This window comes from Petromyzon marinus, unplaced genomic scaffold (genome assembly GCF_048934315.1).
Source record: "Petromyzon marinus isolate PM22_M1 ecotype Great Lakes invasive population unplaced genomic scaffold, UKy_Petmar_22M1.pri1.0 PM_G_Scaffold_6, whole genome shotgun sequence".
Taxonomy (NCBI): domain Eukaryota; kingdom Metazoa; phylum Chordata; class Hyperoartia; order Petromyzontiformes; family Petromyzontidae; genus Petromyzon; species Petromyzon marinus.
Window position 1 is genome coordinate 6631974 of NW_027423013.1, and position 18256 is coordinate 6650229.

Consider the following 18256-nt stretch of genomic DNA (forward strand, 5'->3'; position numbering starts at 1 on the left):
CAAGAAGTTGTGTGTGCACCTAATTCGAATTCACTACAGATGCGCACCTCACACACCAACCCCGTGCCAACACTCTGCAGCCCTGCGCTCGCTCTCTCACGCACCCCGCCCCCCGCACGCAGTCGCTCCACTCAAAAATCACAGACACCACGCCGAAGTTCGCCCACACGCGCACACAGAAATCGCACCACACCGATCTTCTGAACTGAAGTTTATTAATGACGCGTCTAAAGAAAACCCTGTGCGGCCCTGTAGTAAATATTCCACGAGCAGCGTGTAGCCTATCCCTATTCAATCCCTGGGTGTACCCCCCACACTCTACTTCTCAACTCGCAGACGCACTCACGGTGTCGCACGGAAGCTGCGGGAGTCGGAGGGACGATGATCCAAGAGGTCTCCGCCTGGGGTCGAGTCGTAGCAGTGCTCGCCAGCGTCCCTCGGACGCCGCGAGCGGCCGGGAGTCAGACTGGGGTGGCTGGACGGCTGGAGGAGAACCACCTGAACGCTTTTTCACCTCCCTCCCTTTGACGCCCTGGGAATCCGAAGATCCAGGGTCACGTGGTGTTATCCTGCGCAGACCAATCGAGCGCCTACCTATCGATTTTAAACCGATGTCCCCGCCCTTACCTGGAGCGTGACTTTCCATTGCGCCTTGACCCATTGTCTACGCACCCCTCCTCCCCACCCCCTCCTCCCCACCCGGTCCTCCCCACCCCGCGGCGTGGCTAGGAACTTCCCTCCCACCTCCACGTCTGCGCTGCCAGCGGAGTGTTCTGCCCTCGAGGCCCCATCTCCCGTGTTGCGTGTGCTTCATTGCGGCCAGCCTGTAAAGCTCAAAGCTCTATGCGCCCCTGCGACTTTTTAAAGCTGATTTTAGGGGGGGCCGCCGTGTAATCCGGCCTGGGGGGGGGGGGGGGGTCAGCCAATCTCCTGGCAACGGGAAACCGGGGGACATCCCTGCTAGGGGCCCTTCGGATGAAAGCCCGTGGGCCAGGCACCCCCCTTCGAGACCCTACGTGAGTGTGTGTGTGTGTTTAGTGGGAGTGTGTGTACGTTCGTGTGGAGGGGTGCGAGGGGATGGTGGCGCCGGCGGAGTTGCTCCGTTGCTGTGGCACCACAGTATCTATGGAATCGATAGTCATATCTATTGACTATAGTATTATCAGCTGACTATAGCAGTGTCTGCTTACTCTATAACAGTATTTAATTACTCTAAAGTAGCATCTACTCTGCAGCAGTATCTACCGACTCAACAGTAATATATACCGACTCTATTGCAGTTAACTTCTTACTCAGAGTACCGTGGTGAGGCCTAGTCTCGTGCAGAGCCCCCGGCCTCACCTAGATTGCCCAGCCGGCCGAGGTGGCACCTTGGAAGGCTGTGGCTGGGCTGCCACACCACGCTGCATAACATACCAAGCACAGATTCAATTTTCAAAATCGGCCCTCAAGCTGGAACAGATGCCTCAATTTATTGAAATGCACTTTACTTTTTTCAAATACAGCAACCCCCCCCCTCCCACCATCCCCGATCCTGTTAAAGCCATGCATTGTACTACATTACGGACAAAGTTTACAGGAATCTAAAGCAATGCAGTAAAAATTCAACGAAGCAATGTTGTAAAGCTAACAGTTGGCCAACTTAATTATTTGCCGGCCATTTCACCACAGCGAATGCACCGATATAAATTCCGCAACATTTAATGCTGCCTTGTAAAATACAAACATAACTCAATTAAATTGTCATGTCCATGCTCATTACAGCTTAAGACCGGTCGCACAAAATAACCAATTTTAGGAGACAATTAAAGCTTTAAAGTTAAGTCCGACTTTACAGAAATGTTTTACCACACCCATTAGACTAAAGTTTAAAACTATACTTACAATTATAAATGTGTAAAGTGTTCAACTAAACGAGGTGTGTATCTTATTTACACACCATAGACATTAAAAGAATCGCATATCAATTAACACAACCCACATACAGTCCTTGCACTACCCCTCTACGTAACGTTTTTTCAGACCCAACAAATTTTAACTTTTTAAATCAAGCAAACCCCCAATATATGTACACTCTGGGAGGAAGTTCTCTGCAACCTGCAACAACAAAAGCAAGCATTGCCGACATCAAGAAGCAAAACCAACAGATCATCGTCGACCCCACAAAGGGCTCCATTCTCATTTGGAGAATTTGGTTTGCGTGGTCCCGATTTAGGCCAAGATTTGGTGACAAGGTGCCTCTCCAAACCATCCAATTCCCTTCGTCAATCTCTAAAATTGGGCACGAGAGCGTTGCCAACCAACTCCATTTGAAAGAAACTACTCTACATTTGTATTTTACCAGGTAAGGCCCACGGAGCTATGCAGCGCTCTTTCCGGAGAGACATGGCCACTGTTCTGCCCCACGGCAGATATGGGGCTGTGTTTACACAGGAACTTCCTGATATGATGGTGTCGAGTTTGGTCACGTGACCTGGAAGTGACGCGTTAAGGGTCTCGAAGCGACGAGGCAAGGCAGGGGTGTCAGTCATTACAAAGAGTACAAAATGGAGGCACAATTAGCATCTCAGCGAAGACGGGAGCATCTGCTCATTGTGGGAATTTAAGAATCATTGTCTGCAAGTTCGTTTATCTCCATATATATAAAAGGCAAAGTTGTGAATGTGTGCCTGTTCAAAATGTTTAGCGTACTTCCTGACTTGCAACCAACTGGAAATTGGCCATGTGGGTACTTACCAGACTGTACACCACGCAAAAATGATAAAAAATACACTTTTTTTTTTAGGGGGGGGGGCAGGGAGCTCAATAATGCATATTTTTTTTGCACGGCAAGTGAGCTGTGGCGTCAAATCTGTCACGTGACCCTCGCATGTGGAAGCGTAACGCATTGCAGTGTAGTGGTTAGCGCTACGCTGCGCTACGAACCCGGCGACCCGAGTTCGATTCCCGCTCGCGGCCACCAAACGAGTAACTGCTTGGGTGTCAACATCGCCACTGGGGAGATAAAGGCGGCAGGGCGTGCTGCTGGCCACCAAACCCCTTCGTGTTCTTATAATTACTGGGACTCGTGTTATGTTAGGATTGCCGTTATAATGCTGTAAATGCCTTTATAATGCTGTTAAATTGTTACGATAAATATGGAGGCCTGGTTAACAATGAAGCCTGCCACTTGCATTATTGTGGATAGTTGTTTGTAATTAGATAAGTCGAGCCAGACTTGTGCCCATGTAACTTTAATGCATTCTTGAGAGCAAGGATGAAGATGTATCTCGTCTACAGTTCAGTGTTATGTGCAGCAGCGCTGTACATTTGGGCTGCAGTATGGTGATTACACAAAGTGACCTTATTGAACATAGTAGCTTATTCTCTTGTTGTAGAGCTATTCAGTGCTAATGTAGGTGCCTGGTCCATCCAGGACCTATGATTGAGATTCATGTTGTCCAAGACAATGTTATGATGCTGCAGTGTTAATTAATTATATTGATATTGCAAGTATTAACAGATGCTCTATTTTGTGCTGTGTTTTCCCATGAGTTTTATGTCGTTCTATTCGTTAAATACGTTGGAGTCGGATGGTCACCCTGGCTCTGAAGGTTTACTACTCGGATAGTGATGCAACGCAGCGTAGTGAGGCCGAGACAGCCACCACAAATGGATAGCTCAACGAAGTGGCTTATCGTGTAGACATTTATAGCAGCAAAATACTCTAAAACGCATGCTTTTAAAAACATGGGAGGGAAAAAAAAACAGAGGACCCGGAGAAAAATCCACATGACCACGGGGAGAACTTGAAAACTCCAAATATGCAGCAGGCGTCGGGGTTGGGATGGAACCCCAGACCTCCTGCTGCATACCAGGCAAAGTGAGTTAACATCTCCTAGCCACCGTGGCATCCAAATAGAATCGTCAAGAGGACATTCTGACACTTGAAGAAAACCTGTACCAATCTTGGCCATAACCATTCTTGTACCTCTTGATCTTCCAAACATGTGTAGAGGTGTTACGGGAGGGTGACACGCGGTTGTATAACGGTGGCCACAAACACGTCCGCTACGGTCACCACCCTGGGGGGCTGTGGGGGATGCTGTGATCACTCCCAGCCCCGCCCCTCAGTGAGAGACAGTATAAAAGGTGGGACCCGGGGAGCTGAGAGGCAGTTCAACTCAAGCAAGATGAAGAGCCAGTGAAGAACGAAGATTGACTAGCCAGACCCTGGAACTCCTTTGATTTGCTGACCTTCTGAGGGCCGGGCAAAGCAAGCCAGGGTGCGACACCGGAGCCGCGAGGGCCGATGTCCCTCTGAGGGCCGAACTCGTGTGGCTGGTGATCGGGACCTGCGCCGAAGCTGGGCCAGGTCAGATAGCCTCCCGGGAGAGGAACAGGATAGAGGGAACCAGGGAGCTAGCGTGGGCTAAAGCTCGGGGAACGTTTCCCTCTATAAAGTACGGGTGAAGAGGCCGTTACCTCTTCAAGTATAAGACTCGCAACTGTAACAGAAGTATCTGTAATAAATACGTGTTGCCTCAAGTAAACAGTCTCCGACGTCAATAAGGCCACTACACATGTAGCCCTCCAGCAGGTCAGATCTAGTCATGTTTAAGATTTTATATAAATGATGATTGAGAAGTTGTTCACGATATAATACGCAAATTATATTACGTGAGCAAATGCGGTAGTGTACCCATACTCTTTGGTTCTATTCGGTAAAGTCACTCCAGCGCTGTCCTCGAGACAGCCTGATCCCTTCACCCAATGAAGGCCGCTTGTGTTGTGGCCAAAACGTCGTGATTTTTGTTGTTTTATTTTTTACCTACGTGACTTTACTGAATAGAACCAAAGAGTATGGATCCTTGCAGTCACGAAAGCTTTAAATCTAGAAGTGTACCCATGGCTACAACCACGAGAAGGCGAGTAGAGTCAAGGACGTAATGAATGGGAAGAGGAATAGAAAGGGGTAGAGGAGACAAATGGAAAAATGGGATCAGAGACAATACCTTAAAAGGGTCTCTTTATCATCCTCCACGGAGCAGGGTATTTTCACAGGGGGGGGGGGATTTTGGGGGCAGAGGGTAAGGGATTCAGCAGGGATGGCCACACAAGTCACGTGACTTCCTCAGGGAGGCACGAGCAGATTCTCGATATTGTTTTGCAGCTTAACGGGAGTGCAGGAACGGGAGCTGCCCTTACCTGCACGTGCTCCTCCTCCTCATCCTCATCATCATCATCTGTCTAGGCCTGCACCTTGGCCGGCAGAGGAGACCGCAGCCCTGCTTTGGGCATGCCCGGCCGCCCGTCCCCACCCCACAGGGTCCGGCGGTTGAGCCAGGACGCGTGGCCCCAGCTGTGCCAGAAGCGGCGAGCACGCGCGGCCGGGAGGTTCACCCCGAACGTCTGCATGTTCAAGCGCTGCTCCTCCGCCAACGTCATGCGGCAGTTCCTTACAAGATGGAAGGGGGGGGGCTGGGGTTGTGAGCACAGCTGGTGCATCTTGCCAGTCATCTCAGTCTATCCATGGCCACTTGAGGTCTGTCCCATGACCTCCTGTCAGCGAGCCTTCGAGATTCCACGTGTACCTTCACCGAGTAGTGAATGGCGCGTGTTGGTATTGGAGGTGGAGGGGAGGGAGGAGATAAAGACGCAGCGCTACAACTTCTTGCTCGTGCCACTACTACTGGCAGAAGGGCGACAGTAAGTCACTCATTTTCATTTTGGCAAATATCGCAGTTTTTACGCCGGCACACGAAAAATGCCTGCCACTTGTAAAACATGTCACGGGATTCTTTGAACGTTCTCTGCCAAGCAGCAGGCGTACATCCCTACGGTTAATGCGCCCGCAATATATAAAATCAGAGCAGCCACTAGATTTGCACCGCGAATAGTTTTGTTGTTATGCGACAACGACTTTGTCTGACGCTCCGAGCAGTGGCTCACCCCACAGCATGTTGAAGAGTGGCCTGTGGATGACGACAGATCACGGTACTACAGAATTGCTCGAGTGAACGTTAAACCCTACATTAGAGGTTCCCTGCACGGTTCCACACCATCCTGCGTTTTAGAGAAATGTTCGCCTCATGCCCAGTCAAATAATTACACGGTTCTTCCTCTTACTTTCGAGCTAGGATTTTTTCCCGAATCAAGCGCAACACCGCAATTCACGTGGCGTGCATTTTCTGCGCAGAGTAATTAAAGTTAACGTCACACATTTGCAACGCCCCAAAGTTTCCAGATATTCAGCAGGCGTAGTCAACCGCATACAAGTGAGAAGGCAGCCAGCAACGGCACCAACAATTGCCCGAGATCTGTCATCCTATATTGGGATGGTTAGGCCAACTCCATTTGTGAGTTTTTATTACACGAGGGACGAAACCAAAGAAAACCCACACGTGCAAAGGTGGGAGAGTGAAGGGGGGGGGGAACAGCAACCCCATCTCCGTACAGATGGAGATGAATCAACTTGCTGTACTGCTACCTCCTGGCAAGTCAGTGCACATGGCAGAAGATTGTGAACCACCAACCCGTTGCCTCCTCCAGGCGCTGTATATAAAAAAGGTGTGCCGCCACCACTGCCCGTCCGAGACCATCAACCCCGCGATGAGCAAGGAGACCCAATTAAAAATCACAGGTGGCAGAAACGCCATTACCTTGCGCCATCTATGGAAATGTTGTCAAAGAAGCATCTTGTTTTGTCGTAGAAGCATTTGTCAGGAAACACGGCAGAGCTCCTGCTGCTGGGACCCCTCTGCTTGTCTGCAGCACAAAGGGAGACGTCAATGTCAGAAACTAATTAAGGGATGGCCTGGACAATTAAAGACAAAGATCCCAACCCCGTTTCGCTTCAGACTATCAGGGCAAGTGCTCTTAGTGAGTGGCACCCCGAGGCCGGCACGGCACACGAAGGCATGGGTGGGCCTAGCACCATGCCCGGCCACCTTTGTCTCCCTCATGGCGATGGCTGAGGTGAGCCACTAGAGGGGGGCGACGGTACAGATTTGTTGAACCAAACTTTTCAACAGAAGACGCAGTGGCAGCAGTGGCAACAGGCCACCGTGATGGACGCTCGTGGAGATTGCTCCTCGTGAACAAAAATTGTCAAAAGTGCATCATGGTCCTAAAGGGAACAACATTAAGTACAGGGGAGTCTCCAAATTTTTTTACCATTTGTTAAAATACAACCATTCACCAATGCGAGTCAGGGCTAAAACAATACGACCATAAACTTTGCATTATATTTCAGGCCCATCAAGCTATATGGCTCTTTTTCAGAAGAGACCTGGCCACAAATGATAGCTCAACGAAGTGGCTTATTACATGAAAATTTATAGCAGGTAAACTCCAACAAGTGCACGTTGATTCTAAAATGTGGAGGGAAAAACCGGATGACTCAGAGAAAACAGGTTTTTTTGGGTTAGATCGTGATCCAACCCAAAAAAAAATCTATCATGGATATTGGTCGCAAAAGCCTACATGTTAAACCGACCCAGAGAAAAATCCACACTACCACGGGGAGAGAGACGCTTGCAAACTCCAAATATACAATGGTCAGGATTTGGGTCAATCCCATGAGGCAAGGGAGCCCCCCCCCCCCACAGCCGCCTAAAAATTTGTTGGGACAAGAGAGGTGGTGTAAGACAAATCCACTGTTGCACTGCACATCCATGCTGTACATTGTCCAAGCTCCACTCTTTCTGCAACCCACACCTGACCAGAGTGATGCGAGGCCCTCACCCACAAGTGCAGTGACAGCCAAGCTTACTAAAGGCTGTCAAATGCAGAGAGTTTCTCAAGTTATCATTCCTCATGATTACTCTAACTCGTATGAAAAAAAGGGCCTAATATAAATGTCCACATAAGCTACTTCGTTGAGCTATCATTTGTGACCTGGTCACTTCTGAAAAAGCGATTAGCTCAGTGATCTTTACCTGGTAAGACAAGATTAGTTGATTTTTATTTTTTCAAGCGATATGTTCACTTGACCTATAGACTGTGCACTCCCATCGTGTTTTTGTATTGTATGTTGTTACATTCTGACCCGCCCCTACTGAACATCTGTGGACAAAAAAACCTTTGTAGCGCATCGAAATCCCCCAGTGGACAAATAAATATTCTGATTCTAAAAGGAGACATCCCACAGGAGTGGTGGTGGTGGTGTGAAACCGGGTCCCTCAAAGTGCTCCTTTTAAAAAAAAAGGTCCACCACCTTCTCCTTGCTTGGCCTTGTTGTCCTGGAACTCCTTGTCCAGCTCCTCGCGGTCCAGCTGCGCGTTGCTGCTCTCAAAGTCAAACTCCGCCTGAAACTCATCGCCCAGGTTCAGGGCCTGTGCCTTCTGGGGGCGCCCATGGCGGCTCGAGCCTGCGGGGAGAGAAAAATAAACGGCAGCTCGGTTTGTGATCCACCAACGCCGTGGTGGTGGCGGTGGTGAGATGTTAACTACCTAGCCTGGTACGCAAGAGCTCGTGGGTTCTATCCCGACCCCCTGCTGTATACTTGGAAGTTTGCATGTTCTCCCCAAATGTGAAACATTTCCTGCAAACTTTCTCCATTGGAATAATGCATCAATGAGTACACCCTGCTGCAAAGAAAAAAAAAACCTTTGCTGGACCCTCATGGACAAATGTGAGTCTCTTACTTTCGACCCAGGTTTCCTGGGTAAATATTCACGACCATAAAAAAATAGCGCACCGGCTGCCCGGTATTCAGGTCGGCACCAGCGGCCAAGAATCTGTTATTCTCTCCGCCCTCTGCACATGTTCAAAAGGCCATTGCCAAAGTCCAGGCTAATGCACCGCGTCGCCTTTGAGGCAACGTCAGTGATAAAAGCGGCAAGGGGTTTTTGCCTTCCCACCGCGATTTACAAAGCCCCACGACGAATGCGTCCACAGAAGTTGTGCACGGTGAGCCTTCAATACGCAAACACATTAATTAGTCTCCGTCGGTACGAGACGCCGACTGTAAATTGGGACACGTTGCTTCAAAACGAACTTACAAATTTGATGAAAAGATGAATGACGGCATGGGGGGGTGGCGGGTGGGGAGGGCGAACACCACCCACACCACCCGTAGCCGTACCTGCAATCTGCTTCACGGGGGCCCTCCGCCACCGCCGCCGCCGCCGGGGCGCCGTCTGCACCCCCCGCTCCACCGTGCCGCTCTTCCTCGCCGGCTGCTGCGGCGTGGCGTTGACGCGCGCAGCGGGCGTGCCGGCCGTGGGCGCTGCCGCACCTGTGGGCGATGGGCACAGCCGGCGCGCACCCACCGGTCGTCTCGGTTCGTCAGCCCGTCGGGGGGGGGCCACGTGGGACCCTCCCGGTGCGTCCCGGCAACGACCGGCGACACTTCATCTGGCACGGGCGCCGTGGTGACGTCACCGTCACTTAGTGGCGAAAGGCGGCTGTTGGTATTATGGGGCGGGGGGGGGCGTTCTACAACAGCTGTGTGGGCAAGACACAAGTGCCATAGCCCTCCATCACCCATCGTGGTGTCAGTGTCATCATCATCATCATTACCACCACCACCCCTCCCCCCCTATCGTTCCTCACGACTGCAGGTCACACGTTTGTGTTGTCACCAGGCAGAGGGGCTCACCGCACACAAATCCCAGCGTATCCGAGCGTGCCATTTTTACGTCGCTTCGAGCGAGGCCGTCAAAACCGCACAGATCACTCAGCGGCCAAGCGCAGCGTTTGCCGACCACCCCGTTTGCGTCTCCAACATTTTCTAAAAGGAAACTCCGCTTTCATTTGCTCTTGATGCAACCAATTGCCATAGCCACGTAGGTAAAAAATAAAATAACAAAAATCACGTTTCGGCCACAACACAAGCGGCCTTCCTCAGGTGAAGGGACGAGACTGTCTGGAAGACAGCGCTGTCCTCCAGACAGTCTCGTCCCTTCACCTGAGGAAGGCCGCTTGTGTTGTGGCCGAAACGTCGTGATTTTTGTTATTTTATTTTTTACCTACGTGACTTCACCCAATAGAACCAAAGAGTATGGATCCTAGCAGTCACGAACGCTTTAAATCTAGAATTGCCATAGCACCACCATTCATATATTTTGTCAAAAATGATTATTTTGCACGGGTTTAAAATATAAAAATATTAGCACACGTTTGTCGTTAGGGGCGTTTGCGCGCAACTTTTATGGGTCGGGCAGCATTACATTGGGGGGGTGTTAACATTAATAAACGAGACGGTGGAACGAGGGTCACCGGGGCTCTTGTCCACAAGCCACGGCATACTTCACGACTCGTCCTCCCGCCTGCAGAGGGAGGCCTCGGCTGCACCAACACGGACGGCACGAGGATTCACGACGCTTCCGTTAAAGTCGGTGGCTGTTGTAACCTTTGCCGCAGCCTTGCAACCCCTTTGGTTCCCAATCGTTCACAAACAACGTGCAACGTCAACAGACGTAAGGGGTTTGATGAAACAAAGCGGTTGCACTCGGCCCGCGCGCCCGCACCCAATCTGTATTTCGATGATATACCTTCGAAAGAAATCCCCAGAAAGGGGATCTTGCAACCCCCAAGGGGTGCGTGCACCCCTGGGTTAAGAACCACTGGGCGAGACGATCGTGGGGTAACACAGTAATATCAATTTACAACTCACACCCCTTTCACGTCGTCGCTTTATTATGAACACCGCTAACACAATTTACGTCGGTGACAGCATCGATCCTTTCTCGTATCCCCATCGCCTCTTGCTTCACCTACCCTGTAAACTACCCTGTGGTGTTGCGCGCATGACGACATGTACTGTGCTTTCGATAACAAAATACATTATTGATGTACGGTATTTTGGGAAAAAATTGCTTAAATTTACGTCGCACATTTCAGGAACGCATCACCAATGTAAATTGGGGTACTGCTCTACAATGCCCAATGTTCTGCTACACCATCTGCCACCCAACAAATTAAATTTGTCACCTGGAGCACCACACCAATTTATGTGGTTTCGGCAAACCAGAATGTTGAAAAAAACCCAAAAAAACAATCATATTTCCGTACGACGTCTCATTGGACATTACAAAATCGGGCATCAGGTGTTTGGTAAAAGATGCAGGTGGAGATCCGATCAGAAATCCTCTCTTCTCTCAATACCCAGCCAGTGAACAGGGTGGCCACAACCTCAGCACCACGATAGCACCTCGTTGAGATCAATATAGCAAGTTGCCTCTGGCAACCTCGTTTCTCACAAAACCACAGATTTTAAAAAAGAAAGTCTTCGTTCATCATCGCCATGGAGAAATGCATCGTGCAGGACCTTGAAGCCGCAATTAAATTTTGTTGGTGCAAATCTTAATTGGGTTAAGTTGTGGAAGAGGGGTAATTTTAAAACGTTTTTATTTTTTATCAGGCAAGACACCGAGCTATATTTGCACTTTTTCAGAAGCCACTTTACCACAAATGATCGTTGAATAAAGCGGCTTTCTTGATAAACGCCGTTATTGCAAACAACAAAACCCATTTAGCACCACATTTGTATTATCTCGTGGTAGAAGAGTGGCTCTCGCACAACTACGAACCCAACGACGCAAAAAATAACTCGATTCTCAGCCATATCACGAGCGAATTATATCCAAATCGGTGGCTGGCTCCCCACCTTCCCATTCACCACAACCGCACAAGTGAAGCGTGGCAGGTGAAATAACCACCCCACCCCGCATGACAAGACAGCGCGGCCTTCGCCGAGCAGTTCATTGACAGGGCACCAAATAATAACGCTTTAAATGACGGGTTATTTTGAAAAGGCGACAATTTAAAATACAATCACTGGGTATCACCATCAAGCGCAAAGTAAAAACAAAAATGCTCGTCCGCATGCACTACACATTATCATCATCATCGAGCTGTCATACACAGAGCCTTTTATTTTCCTGCATGCGCTTACGGAAATAATTCCATGAAGATAGCTGTAACTCAACTGCGTTCAATTAAGATCGCATTGAAATCACGCAGTTGCCTCTAAACGAGCAAAAGGCGAAAACGACCCGAGGCAAGGCCACTGGGCAACGGAAACCACGTGGCATTAAGAGGGCAAAGGTGCAGCCCTGCAGTGCCGATGTTTACCGCACACCGCACCCCCCCCCTCCCGTACCCGCAGCTCCTCCGTACGCAGGCTGCACGAAGGGACGGTGCCCGACCGCTGTGGCCCAGGCGTCGTGCCGCGCGTGGCCCGGGTGGCCGCCCGTGGCACCGCGGGGGGGTCCGGTCGGCGTGCCCGGCGCGGAGTGGCAGCTCGCCGCCGCTCCGATACCGCACGTGTGGCAGCGAGCGGCGGCCCCCCCCGGGGTGCCCGGCGAGGACTGGACGGGGGGTGAGGGTGGGTTAGGCAGCGATTAGAACAAATCACGACGGACGACGTACGCATGTCAAACTTCTTATGCACCTTCTTGGTTCTTTCGGTAAAGTCACCACCACGTAGAAGGGAAACAATAAAATAATAAAAATATAAAACTTTAAAATTCTCACGACGTTTCGACTGCAAGACAAGCAATCATCATCAGGTGTAAAAACCACAGCAAGACATTTTTTTTTAAAAAGTGGCGGGTTTTTTTTAACGTTAGCACCACGGAGAGCGATTTGGCAGTTATTCAGATGGACAAGTCCATCTATGTTCGGAAAAGAGGGGGGAGACGAAAATGATGGATGCGGTCTGAAAGCCACCGTAAGCGTGAACAATCAATTAAGACCCGGAATGGTTTATCAAATCCTTCCAATGATTGCTAAGCCAGAATTCCTTCCTCTCGGTTGAAATTGTCTCTGTGTTTGTATATGTGGATAGCCTCATAAACGAATCTCTCATGGTAGCCAGATGGCTTACAGAGAACCTCTGCAAGCCATCAGGCTACCATGAGAGATTCTCCCGTTTCGGTCTTAGGAGGAGGGATAATTGCGATGTCATCACCCGAGAGCCAATCAGGTGCCAAGGGTTGCGCAATTCAGCCACTGGCACGCTGGCACCCGGGCTCGGATCTTGGTAGCCTCTTCCATCTCCTCCTCCTCAACCTGTAAAAACCCTCCACAGCTACCACTGTTAGCTAACTATTGTAACTCTCAAATGCAACTTTCATCAAGCCCCCCAAGTGTGAAGTGCAGTCTCCAACCTCGTATTCTCCACCATCTCTGGCTTCCTCGATTCCAGTGCCGTGAAGGGAAAATTTGCCCGAAATGCGGCCGATCAGCGTTGACTTTTTTTTCCACATTTTGTCAACATGTTGCCAAAGCTGTCCCTTAAAGGCTTAACGGACGTTCGGGGCAAGTGCAGTGCGAGCAACTACGAGGCCGGCAAAGCACACGGAGGAGGTGGGGAAGCCAGACCCACGCCCGACCGCCTTCTCCCCAGTGGCGATGTTTATACATCGCACCAGGTGCTCATTGGATAGACCTCAGGAAAAGCCCGGGACCGTTTCAGATAATCGTCACCTGGCGTTGGCCGTAAGTGGGAATCAAACCCCGGTGGGTCGTAGGCGGGTTTGTGGTGCAGCGCATCAACCACTGTGCCACCGCTCCCCTAAACCATGGCACTGCTGCAGTGGCAAGATGTTAACTACCTCGCCTGGAGTACAATAGGTCGTGGGGTTTGATCCAGACCCCCGACGCCTGCATATTTTTGGAGTTTTCAACGTCCTCCCCCGTGGTCACGTGGATTTCTCTGGGTCATCCAGTTTCTACCTCCACGTTTTAGAACCGACGTGCATTTGGAGTATTTGGCTGCTGGAAATGTCCACGCGATAAGCCGCTTCGTTGAGCAAATCATTTGTGGCCAGGTCGCTTCTGAAAAGAGAGTCAAGTAGCTCGGTGGGCCTCACATGGTACAATAAATAGTTTAATGGTAAAGAGCGGCTGCACCTCTCACCTGCACCATGGCCACGTCGTGGTGCAGAGCGGACAGCATGTACTCGCACGGGGTCAAGTCCTTGATCTCGCTGACGCGAAAGACGATGTATTCGAAGACCTCCTCACGAGGGGCGATGGGACGGTCGGCGGGGCGCCCCTCCGTCCTGCGCAAGCGCACTGCGCGCACACAAAGACGCCCGCCGCTGGTACAGACCTCCACGTACCCGTTTGGTCAAGCGTTGTTACGGTCGAGAGCACCTATGCAGGTCGGAGCAGGTGCGTGGTTGTGGGTTTTGGGCGCCACTGTGGTGAGAAGTTAACTACCTCGCCTGGTATATATCGAAGGTCATGCGTTTCATCCCAACCCTGACAACACCTGCTGTATATTTGGAGTCAGCGAGGTTTTCTCTTCCCATGGGTCGAGTGGATTTCCCCCCCCCCCCCTCCAGGTCCTTCGATAAGCCACTTCGTTGCGTTACCTACCATTTGTGGGGAGGTCGCTTCTGAAAGAGCAGTATAGTAAGTGGGCCTTACCCGCAACCTAAACAATTGTTTAAAATAGTTTCTAGCTGGTTCAGCTACCTTCATCCTCCCCAGTGCTGATTTAATCATCTTTTTTACTAACACACCGCACCAGGTAACTTCACTTGAAGGCAGTCTACCTACACGAAAACCAGAATGAGTTGGGATACAAGGCCACCACCGACGACGTTGTCTGTAGCCAGGAATCAAATCTAGCTCGCGGGGTTCCGAGCTGCACACATTTCTCAACTCTGCAAGCCAAAAATTGAGATTCATTTATTTCCTGCCAGAAGCTGTATTAAATATTCTTGTTTCTTTCGGTAAAGTCACGTAGAACGGAAATAATAAAAATAAAACATAAAATAAAAATGAAATTTATTTTATTTTTATTTAAATAAAATATAAATGAAATTTATTTTATATGTATTTTATTTTATTATGTCTTAGCTGTATTAAAACCAACCAATAGCCTGTCATCCATAAGCCATATGCCTGCAGGTATTGAATGTTTATGGGTATCAACATCACAAATCCCTATCATCACCGTCGCAAAGAAGTTCTCCATTGTGCCAATTTAATCCAGACAGGTGCCGTTGGCCCAGATCTGTGAACGAAGGCAAAAATGAATCTGGAACATTTCCAAATTAACTGTTTTGGGGCCTCTTCTTTGGTTCTTTCGGTAAAGTCACCACGTAGAATGAGAATAAAATAATAAATTGATAAAATAAAATAACACAATAATATTCTCACGACGTTTCGGCCACAACACAAGTGGCCTTCATCAGGTGAAGAGGTCGAGACTGTCTGGTAGGACAGCGCTGGAGTGTTTTGGGGCCGTCCAGAAATGACGTCACGCACCTGGGGGGGGGGGGTCAGACATTTGTGACGACGTGTGACGACTGGGGGGGGGGGGGAGTTTGATAAATGTGACGTCACATCAAAATGCGCAACTTTAAATATAGACAACACGTTCCACTTAATTAGACTTTTTAATGTTTTCTCCTACAAGATCAGAGTGCAGCGGCACATTAAATACGCACTACAATGACAACAATAGTTTAAAGCGATTTGAAGTGTGTTTTATTTTGGCGGGGGGGAGGGGGCAGAGCTTTGTGACGTCATATTTGAGGGCGGGGGGGGGGTCAAAAAAATCGTTCAGAATCGCGTGACGTCATTTATGGACGGCCCCTTAAGCGGCACCCTGCCGGGCTTTTTGGCCGGGGTCACGCGCCGTCTATGACCAGCCGCATCTCATTGCCCTGTGACTACCGACCCGGCTTCAACACTTGATTTTTGCGCGCAGCGTTTTAATACGTTGTTTTTGTGTGGAATTATTTGCTGGTTTATTCCAGAATGTTTCTGTTACGCGTCGTCGCTTTAAGATGTTCTGTGTTCAAATTTTGTTTGTTGCGGTTGCACCCCGACTTAAGATGCTCGCATGGCTCACAGGACTATACCTAATAAATGAAACTTGAACACGCGCACGCACCGAAACCACGAACTTGTTCAGGTCAACGGGGTTAATCGCGCGTTCGTGTTGGCATAGCTGTCAACCCCTTATCAGTGCCCCTAGATTGTTACAGATCGATTCAAACCCTTATTGGTCACCCCCTGCCCTTATAAATATCAACGTTTAGACAACGAGGTCCCGTCGCAAGGGAGAAACGCAAACAGACGGACGAAACAATGTGTGCCCGTATTGAAACGGCTGTGCACCCAATAACCTTCGTTGAAAAATACTTGAAACCACTGCGACCCAGAATCAGCAAGAACAACCTCAGAACATTCGTGATTAAGCGGGTGACGAGTTGAAGAACTTTGCCCCAGCACAGCTAGAGGCGCCGGCCATAAATGACGTCGCGCGATTTTGGACGATTTTTGCCACCCCCCCCCCCCCCCAAAAAAAAAAATATATAAAACACGCTTCAAATCTCTTTAAACTATTATCATTGTAGTGCGTATTTAATGTGGCGCTGCACTCCGATGTTGAAGGTGAAAACATTTATTAACAAGTCTATTTGATTAAGTAGAACGTTTCGATTTAAAGCTTTCGTGACTGCAGGGATTCATCTTATTGGCTCTTTCGGTAAAGTCACGTAGAATGGAAATAAAATAATAAAAATAAAACATAATAAAATAACATTTTATTTTATTAAAATAAAACATTATACAATTTTCTTAACAATAAAATGTTATTGCTTCATTTTTATTATTTTATTTCCATTCTATGTGACTTTACCGAAAGAACCAAGAAGATAAGTAGAACGTGTTCTCTATATTTAAAGTTGCGAATTTTCATGTGACGTCACATTTCTCAACTCCCCACCGCCCCTCGTCACACATCGTCACAAATGTCTGACCCCCACGTGACGCATCAATGGCTGTCATTTTAAACATTTCTGGGCAATTCCCACTGAGATTAAGGACTCTCTTACAAATCCAGGTTAATTGAAAACACAAAAGTACATACAGCAATCCAATACAATCATGATTTAATTTAGTTGTTTTCCTTTTTTTTAACCTACGTGACGTTACCGAAAAAAACCAAAGACTATCTTGTCGTTTGAGCATCTTAACACCTCCTGTTTGATTGCCCTGAAAAGGGTCAAACCCCTCCTTAATACCCCCCCACACATTGACCCCACGACACCCACACCAATCTGTCCAGAAGGCGACAACGTCGCCGACACGTTCACCTCCTCCTGGCAAACTTTCCCCAGCCCCAAGGCCTCCTCCTGCTGCTGCTGCTGCCCGAGCGAGTCGCCTGTTAGGACGACTCAAGCGGCTTCATTAAACCCTTAACCCGCAGCTTCGGGGTGTCCACAGTCATCCCGTGAACCACCCACCCCCCAGTGCGTAACCTTTCGCCAAGACGACGGTGGAGTCGTCCGTGTTGATGTCACAGAGGATGCCCTCGTAGCGGATGCCCGCCATGGAGAGCAAGCTCATCCTGACGCCCATGCAGGCCGCCCAAGTGGCCATGGTCGCCGGCTCTGGCTACGGGCGACGAGAGGGGCTGGTGGGGCCGCCTTGGTGGGGCCGGCCAGGAGGAGGGGGGGGAGGGGGGAACTTGGCCCGGATCGTGAGACGACGACGATGATGATGGTGGTGGTGTTGGTGGTGTTGATGGTGGTGGTGTTGATGATGGTGGTGGTGTTGGTGGTGTTGTTGATGATGGTGTTGATGATGGTGGTGTTGATGATGATGATGATGGTGGTGTTGATGATGGTGATGATGGTGATGTTGATGATGGTGGTGGTGTTGATGATGATGGTGATGATGATGGTGGTGTTGATGATGGTGGTGTTTATGATGATGATGGTGTTGTTGATGGTGATGTTGATGGTGTTGATGATGATGGTGGTGTTGTTGATGGTGTTAATGATGGTGGTGTTTATGATGATGATGGTGTTGATGATGATGGTGGTGTTGATGATGATGATGGTGTTGATGATGATGGTGTTGATGATGATGGTGTTGATGATGATGGTGGTGATGATGATGATGGCAACAACCCACCGCGTGGCCCCCACGTGTTCACGGACACGCCACTGGCACTGCAATGCACTCTGAGTAGCGCCAAGTGGGCGGGATTGTGGGGGGAGGGGGATTTGTTTCTCTTCCGCTCAACGTCGTGGGTTTTTTGCTTTGTGTTTCATTTTAGTCATTTTTTATTTAATTTTTATTTTCTATCTACGTGACTTTACCGAAAGAACCAGGAATGTGAACTGCATGAAATATAAAGTGGGTCACGTGCATGCCTCTCGACCAATAGAAATACGCGGCGTTTTTTTAAACCGAGGGGCAATTCCCCACCCCACCCACCCTGCCCCCCGTCCACCCCGCCCCTTACACCCCCACCCCGCCCCCTTACACCCCGCCCCCTTGCACCGCCCCGCCCTCT

The 18256-nt window shown here is 49.5% G+C and overlaps 1 protein-coding gene across 2 annotated transcripts; it reads right to left on the reverse strand.

Moving 5' to 3' along the window:
• Nucleotides 1-1442: 1442 nt before the first annotated feature.
• On the reverse strand, nucleotides 1443-17917 carry LOC142918288 (protein LSM14 homolog B-like). 2 transcript variants are annotated; one of them, XM_076062429.1, is made up of 8 exons: nucleotides 17214-17917; nucleotides 13850-14007; nucleotides 12089-12296; nucleotides 9068-9220; nucleotides 8198-8350; nucleotides 6642-6747; nucleotides 5188-5437; nucleotides 1443-2097 (listed from the first exon to the last, which is right to left on the reverse strand). In XM_076062429.1, exons 1-7 carry the CDS (start codon nucleotides 17332-17334, stop codon nucleotides 5230-5232), a joined length of 1107 nt encoding a protein of 368 aa, XP_075918544.1. In that variant the 5' UTR covers nucleotides 17335-17917; the 3' UTR covers nucleotides 1443-2097; nucleotides 5188-5229. The 2 variants fall into 2 exon arrangements, with proteins under 2 accessions (XP_075918544.1, XP_075918543.1); XM_076062428.1 differs by having other exon boundaries at nucleotides 17199-17917.
• Between the last annotated feature and the right edge of the window lie 339 nt (nucleotides 17918-18256).